This window comes from Lemur catta, chromosome 1 (genome assembly GCF_020740605.2).
Source record: "Lemur catta isolate mLemCat1 chromosome 1, mLemCat1.pri, whole genome shotgun sequence".
Classification (NCBI taxonomy): domain Eukaryota; kingdom Metazoa; phylum Chordata; class Mammalia; order Primates; family Lemuridae; genus Lemur; species Lemur catta.
The window spans coordinates 243,029,339-243,037,522 of NC_059128.1; the positions used below are offsets into that span (position 1 = coordinate 243,029,339).

Here is an 8,184-nt window from a genome sequence, read left to right on the forward strand (position 1 = left end):
CAGACCTCAATTGTACAGGTCACAATCACGGACTAGCTGTGACTGCAGGCAGGCCACCTTACTTTCCGGACCTTTGTCCCTTCATTCTTAACATAAAGGAATCCATCAATCCAGACCTCACTTTTGCGCACCGACCTGCCCTCGGGAGCGGAACTACATCCCCCACAATGCGCCGCGCGGGCGCCAGGCATGCCCGCCGCCGTCGCCGGTGGCAGCTTTGCTCCCAGCCCTCCTACAACTCCCACAAGCCCCCTCGGCGGCGGGCCGCAGCCCGGCCCTGGGTGGAGGCGGAGGCGGAGGCGCGGGAGTCATGGAGGGGGCGGGCTCTGCAGGGAAGTGCGTCAGAGGAGGCGCGGGGAGAGTAGGGTGCTGTGGTCTGAGCTGGAGGGTGAAGCTGGTGGAGCAAGAGGATGGGCGGTGAGTGAGCGGGGCGGCGTCGCTGGGCTGGGGTCGCGGAGCTGTGTGGCGTTCTTGGCAGTTTGACGAGGGACCCCTCCCGTGCGCGGTCGGGGCTGGCGGGCTCTGAGCGGCGGGGGTTGTCCTGCCCGACGGGCTGGGGGGGCCTGAGTGGGCACCCGGGGCCCCTGGCTGGGGGTCGCGTAGGGCTGCCCCGCCCCGGCCCCGGCCTGCCCCGGCCCCGCAGTGTGTGCGGCCCGCGAGCTGACGGCGGCTGGCGTCCGGCTGGGACCGGCCGCGGGTCCTGGCGCTGGGACCTTTTAAGGTCATTTGAGAGCACCAGAATGAAGGGGGATTTAAAAAAAAAAAAATACAAACCCAACAACTTGAGTTATCGTTAATTATTGTAATTGCCCTCATCTTTACTGAGTCACTTCCCATCTAACAAACTCAGCAACCCCAGTTTGCGATCCTGTTTTAGTGCACCTTGTAGGGTGTTCAGTGCATCACGGTGTGTGCTTCCAGTCCAGTATTTGACTCAGCGTGATCCGCCTTGAGTCATTTCACTGCGGCCATTTACTACTGCTGTTGAGCCCGTTCACGCCTTGGGAGTGTTCATATTTTGCCTAGTTTAGAGTTTTTCCTCTGAGGAGGGATCGTTTAGTTTTTGTGGACATACGTTGCACTTTAGGATTTAGGGATAGAGCGAGGTGAGGTTGCAGCTGAGGAGGTTCGGAAGTATAAGGAATGGGGAGAGTAGATAGGAGTGAAGAATTTGGCAGCGTTAAGAAGCTTGGCTTAGCTTTAATGGATTAGGGGGAGATTGATATCTAGCATTATTACATGTTATTATTCTGGTTGCTATTCCATATGCCTAGAACAACCTTTCCCTCGGGGCTAACAAACATCTTCAACTCTGTCTTCCAAATAGGTCCTGACTCTTACCCTTGTTTTAGGAGACTTCCCTCTTCGGAGGAAACTGGGAGGAGCTGATTTCCACTGCTTCCTTTTCCTATGCCTTTTTCACACTCAAAACCAGAACGCTTAATGCTCTGCAACTTGTGTAAAAATTCAGTCTGTAGTTAAAAATGTGTGCACTGCTGACCATGGGCATGTCTGTTGTTTGTATTTGTAATGTGTATGTCCTTTTCAGTGTTGTCTGTTTTAGTATGCAGGTGATAGACTAGAGAACAAGACCTCTGTCTCCGTAGCATCCTGGGTATGTGAGCATTCAATAAGTACTCTTATGAGAATAAGTTTTGCTTTAAATTAAATTAAGAACATGCTTGCTTTTGTAAAATAAATTTCCTTAATGATTATATACTACTTTAAATAACCAAGGAATGGGGAATAGGATAAAGGGTGATTTCAAGATAATTTCTTTCAAAGTCTATTATTTGTCCTTGAAATCTAACTTTTCTTATTTCTTCAACTTTTAAACAGAGCAGTCTGAATGCCAGAATGGATAACCGTTTTGCTACAGCATTTGTAATTGCTTGTGTGCTCAGTCTCATTTCCACCATCTACATGGCAGCCTCGATTGGCACAGACTTCTGGTATGAATATCGAAGTCCAGTTCAAGAAAATTCCAGTGATTTGAACAAAAGCATCTGGGACGACTTCATTAGTGATGAAGCCGATGAAAAGACTTATAATGATGCACTTTTTCGATATAATGGCACAGTGGGATTGTGGAGACGGTGTATCACCATACCCAAAAACACACATTGGTATAGCCCACCAGAAAGGACAGGTATTCCTCTTACTTTAACTTCTCTCTCCTTTACCTACTCAATAATAAACAAAGTGATCTGATGATTGACCAATTATGTATAAGTGGGTTGGTTGGGTTCTCTCTCTCCTTAAGGAAATAAATCTTACGTATAGCTCCTCTTCTTACCACTTTCTCTTCTCAACTTTTATGCATTATCATGGTACTTGTTAATATTAGATGGATGAATAACTGTTCTTATCTTGGGAAAGCCATTTAAAATTTTCGTACTTATTTACTCATTAAAATACTTTTTGTTTATCTCGTATATGTCATAAGGAAATAGTTGGAAAAGTAAACTGGAAGACTTTAAATATATGGTAGCTATAAAAGGACTAGCATCCAAAATCAAGTCAGCAAATGTTAATTGATTGTCCTTTTATGAGTTAGCTGTGTTATAATACATATCTGTCATTTGCCCCCTATATCTTAGAGGATATAATTTGACTAGCTCTGCATTTAAATCTATGTATATTTGAGACTGGTTTACAACAATCTTGATACAGAGTTTGTAGTTAAAAAATTTGCATTATAGAAGTAAAGAAAAAAAGTCTAAGCTGTTTTCAGATTATTTTGCAAGTATTCTTATTTAACACTTGAAGATTTTAATTTCCATTTACTAAAATGGAAGCTTTAGAGCTCTTTGTAAGGAACAACTTTATATTTATTTTTATTTACAACTGCTTGGCCTCTTAGTGGGAAAGAATTGTATTCAAATCTTAGCAGAACAGACTTCAGTTACCATACATCAAAAGGATGCTAGCATGTCTTAATATATGAAGAAAAGGAAGTAGTTTGGAAAGAGGATAGAAAGCTGGTTAAAATTCATTATAAAATGTTCAATTCTATTTATGAGGGTATAGGAGCGCTTGATATAGTAGTCTGACCAGTCATTTAGTCATTCATTTAACAAATATTTATTGCATGCTTCCATGTTCCAGGGCCTTGTAGCTTGGAGAACATTAGGGAAGAAAACAAAAATTAATAAAAATCCTTATTCCTGGGGAGCTAGCATTCTAATAAGGGGTGATAGGCAATAAACAGATTGTGTAATAGTATAAACAATAAATGTTAGAAGGTGATGTGTGCTATGGAAAGAGAGAACAAAATAAAGGGGATTGGAAATATATGGGGAAGGGAATACTGGTGGGCCCTAGGTTATGATTTTCAATAGGATAGTTGCAATAGGCCTCATTAAGAAGACATCGCTTGAGTAAAGACTTGATGTAGGTAAAGACTAGGAGAGGGAGTTGGCCACATAGGTAATTGAGGGGGCGGTAATAATTTAGGTTGAAAGGAACCTGCAAAGGCCCTATGGCAGGAGCATGCCTGAAATATGCAAGGACCAGCAAGGAAGCTGCTGAACTGGAATGGAGGGGGAGTTGGGGATGCTGTCAGAGATGTACTCTGGGAGTTAGGGGAATCATATAGGACTCTTTAGGCATGATGAGGAATTCAGTTTTTTACTCGGAGTACGATGAACCATGGTGGGCATTGAGAAATGGAGAGGCATGATCTGGCCACCCAGGCTGATGTGGTGAGAACAGATAGGCAGCTGGGAGAATGGTGAGGAGGCTATTGCAGTAATGCAGGTAGGAGATGATTATGACTCAAACTAGGGTGGTGGTGCTGAGCAGCAGCTGGATTCTGAATATATTTTGAATGAAGAACCTCTAGGATTTCCTGATGGAGTGTAAATTGGTAAAAATAACTCTAAAATTTCTGGTTTGAGGAACTGGAAGGATGGAATTGTCGTTCCCTGAGATGGGGACATGGCTGGTAGAGAAGGTTTGGGGGAGAAGATCAAAGTTCGTATTTGTTTCGGTCTTTGTCCCCTGCCTCTTCTTTCTAGGCTTCTTACATATCTATTCTGTCATTCTTACTGCTCCTACTTTTTTTCCCCTTTCTTGTGCCTGTGTCTTCAGCCTGCTGCTGAGAACCAGTGGCGTCCATTGGTGGTCTGTGAGACGTGTGTGTCAGTCAGGGCTGACTCCTCTGGAAACATCTCTCTATATCACTTTTTATTTCAGAGAATGCTTACTGAAAGAGATTATTGTTAAATGTTTATAATTAAAACAATAAGCAATTGTTGTTCTTGTTCCAGAGTCATTTGATGTGGTCACAAAATGCATGGCTTTCACATTAACTGAGCAGTTCATGGAGAAATTTGTTGATCCTGGAAACCACAATAGTGGAATTGATCTACTTCGGACCTGTGAGTACTTTGATTTCACCAGAAAAGTTGGGGGAATAATTTTATTTATCTTTTGTTGAATTCTGTTTTTGGAATAAGATGAGTTAGTAGGTAGTGCCAACTTGAAATGAGGTCGCTAACAGTATCCCAAAGAACTCTATTCTATTGATAACATTTTAGAGTAGATATACATACTTACCAAATTTAAAATGATTTGAAGTTTAGGGTGGCAGCTAGTACGTTGGATGATGGAATCCAGACTTCCAGAAAGTGTTATTAATGGACCCATTTAATTAAGAGGAAATTTAGTTGGTATACATTATAAATTCTTGTATTTAAATTAAACACTTCCTGAATTCAGATAGGCACATGTGAAAAATTGACTGCAAGCCGTAAATGAGTCACTGAGTGTCAGTGCTGCCAAAAGTATTGATCCAATCTTAGGTGGTAGTAACAAAAGCATAAATATTTAAAAAAAAGAGAGTATGTATTAGGATTGTTTTATTCCTCGATCGTCAGGCAGCCCATGAAAAACTATCTTCAGATTTGAGCCTCTGTTTTCAGGGCTATAGAGGCTTGGCCGGAGCTTGCCTGGAAGAATGACTGTGTTATGAGAGAAAAGGTTGAATAAACCGTAGGTATTCAATTTTGCAATGAGAATGCATAGCAAGAAATTTATCACTGGCAGAGTTTGAGGGGAAGTAAGTTAGGAAAAAGACTTAAGAAGTCCCAGAAAGTAAAACCAGTGCAAAAAAACAGAATTTGGTTAAGATTGATATAAATGCATTGCTAATGGTTAAAATTATCTGAAAATGGAATGGGATTTTTTTTTATAAAGTCATCAGTTTTCCCATGTTGGTGAAGGATTTATGATCATTAAAATTGCCATTTATTGAGCATCTGGTATAGTCCAGATTCTCTGCTGTGTGCTTTATGTATACTCATTTCAACAGCCCTTCCAGACAGGTCATTTCTAATCACCATTCATTTACTTGTTGTTACTAACTTTAGATCCAATAAGGGTTAAGATAATATTTGTATGTAGAGCCAGACTATTTTTGCTTTAAATCCTGGCTTTCCTACTTACTTCTGTGTTAATTTGTATATGTTATTTATGCCTCTTGCCTCACTTTCCTCAATTATAAAATGGAGATAATAATAATACTGTTGTCCTTTGGTATTGGGGGATTGGTTCCAGGACCCCCTGTAGATATACCAAAATCCAAGGATGTTAAAGTACCCTATATAAAATGGTATAGTATTTGCATATAAACTATATAATCTTCCCATATACTTTAAAGCATCTTTAGATTACTTTCTAATACCTAATACAATGTAAATGCTATATAAATACTGTATTGTTCTACTGTATTGTTTTATATTTGTATTATTATTGTATTATTATTTTTTGGTTTTTTTCCCCAAATATTTTTGATCCCTGGATGATTGAATCCTTGGATGTGGAATCCTCAGATATGCAGGGCCAAATATACCTACTTCGTAGGGTTGTTGGGAGGATTAATACACAAAGCATGTAGAGAACAAACATTGCATGGCATATAGAAAGCCCTCAGTAATTGTTACCTGTTAATAGTGTCCTTTCACCTTTATCAGGACAAAGTTAGCATCCTTTTGAACAATGCCCTTTAGAAAAGGGGCCTCAATGTTAAAATACTTCTTTCTCACTTTTGAGAAAAGATCTCATTAGAATATGATAGAAATTGACTTTGTGGCAAAATGGTCTGAAATCATGGTATCATTTCTATTCTTTCTTTTTCTCTCTTTTTAAAAATCAGATCTTTGGCGTTGCCAGTTCCTTTTACCTTTTGTTAGTTTAGGTTTGATGTGCTTTGGAGCTTTGATTGGACTTTGTGCTTGTATTTGCCGAAGCTTGTATCCCACCATTGCCACGGGCATTCTCCATCTCCTTGCAGGTAGGTCTTGTCATCATTTTTACCTTTCAGCTTCTTCCTGTCTCTTTAGGGACTAAAGAATTATGATCCTTAAACATTCACATATTACTGCCCTGGCATGTTCCCTGAAAAGCTTTTTCACTGTGTTCTTTACCTACCAATGTTTTGTTTTCTAAATTTTCCCCCAAGGTCTGTGTACATTGGGCTCAGTAAGTTGTTACGTTGCTGGAATTGAACTACTCCACCAGAAACTAGAGCTGCCTGAGAATGTGTCCGGTGAATTTGGATGGTCCTTCTGCCTGGCTTGCGTCTCAGCTCCCTTACAGTTCATGGCTTCTGCTCTCTTCATCTGGGCCGCTCACACCAACCGGAAAGAGTATACCTTAATGAAGGCATATCGTGTGGCGTGAGCGGGAAGCTGCCTGCTTTACAATTGCCATTTTTATTATTTTTTTAATAATGACATTTACCCTTACCTCCCTTTCATTTGTTTTTAATTTAATTTTTATTTTTTTGGTGGATATACCATTTTATTCTGAAAATCCATTTTATTTATACACACACACCACTAAATGTGCACTTAATACTACTAAAATGTATGTGGTTTACTCTAAGTGATTCCATCTTTCAAACAAACTAATGTAGATTGAAGAGTCCAGACAGAAAGAAATGGGTAGAGACTTGGCACAAATTTTTGAAAATTGGCAGTAGGAAATTGACTGAAAACAAGTTCTGCTAATATCTGTTAGATTTTTCAGTAAAAGTAAAGTAACTCTGTCTGTTCAACTACAAACTCTTTAGTTTCTTTGGGAAACCTCTTATTGTCAAAACTTCATGTTTACTTTGCTCTTGTAGATAGCCAGTCAGCCAGTGGTATTAGTGCTATTTTCAAAGATTTAAGATATATAAAATTGAGAAATTATCTATGATCCTTTTCCCTAAACATTGACACATAGCTTCATCTGAGGTGAAATATGGCAGCTGTTTATACTGTGTCTGTCTACAAGAAGTGAAAAATATAGTGTTTACTTTAAATTTTAACTTTGTAATTGCAAGAATTCAGCCAGACACGAGGGTTAGTTTTATTATTTTAATTTTTTTAAAACTCTCTTTAATAGGATTTTCAGTACCACCAAACCATTTTGGATTTTTGCTCCTTCCCTCTTCATATACCAGGTGTATTATTAAAAGTGTGCTTTCTTTTTAACCTTACATTAGGGTCACAGAGTAAAATTCCCCTACTGATATCCATTTATTCCAGCCAAGTACATAAAGAAGTTTCCACCATAATGACCCTCCACAGCTGGGAAACCTACCACAAGATCTAAAGTTTTGGCTATCCATTAACCTCCAATTATGGTCTTTATTTCTTGTGGTAAAATGATGTGCCTTTCCTTGCCTAAATCCCTTCCTGGTGTGTATCAACATTATTTAATGTCTTCTAATTCAGTCATTTTTTATAAATATGTCTATAAACATTGAACTTTAACAAATCTTATTTATTTATTCCATTACTGTAGCAATTGACAGATTTAAGAAAATGTAACTTAGTAATTTCTTACCATATCCTAAATCTGTCTTTTTTACAAAATAAAATTAAAAATGAGAAGAGACTCAAATAATTGTGTATAGAGTGTCTGAATTGATTTAAATCTCAACACTTTAGGATAAGGAAGTGGAGGATTCAGAATGGAAATCTCTGTGGAAACTACATTGTCACTCTATAGGGCTATCGTTTTGTCCTGTGTTTGGGTCTCTATTTTATCTTCCAGAAAATGTAGAAACCCCTTCCTCCCATTAGAAAATACTAAAATCTTTATTTTTTATGTTTCAGAATTTTAAAACATGTTTTCAACTAGTTGTGATGTCTACATGTCATAATATGGCTCATTTTCTATAAAATCATTTAA

The 8,184-nt window shown here is 39.1% G+C and overlaps 1 protein-coding gene across 2 annotated transcripts; it reads left to right on the plus strand.

The window, feature by feature from the left end:
• Positions 1 to 233: 233 nt before the first annotated feature.
• CLDND1 (claudin domain containing 1) lies at positions 234 to 7,887 on the plus strand. Of its 2 annotated transcripts, none has more exons than XM_045540420.1 (5): positions 234 to 417; positions 1,840 to 2,149; positions 4,272 to 4,382; positions 6,158 to 6,295; positions 6,464 to 7,887. In XM_045540420.1, exons 2-5 carry the CDS (start codon positions 1,858 to 1,860, stop codon positions 6,682 to 6,684), a joined length of 762 nt encoding a protein of 253 aa, XP_045396376.1. In that variant the 5' UTR covers positions 234 to 417; positions 1,840 to 1,857; the 3' UTR covers positions 6,685 to 7,887. The 2 variants fall into 2 exon arrangements, with proteins under 2 accessions (XP_045396376.1, XP_045396377.1); XM_045540421.1 differs by having other exon boundaries at positions 279 to 417; positions 6,200 to 6,295.
• Positions 7,888 to 8,184: the final 297 nt, after the last annotated feature.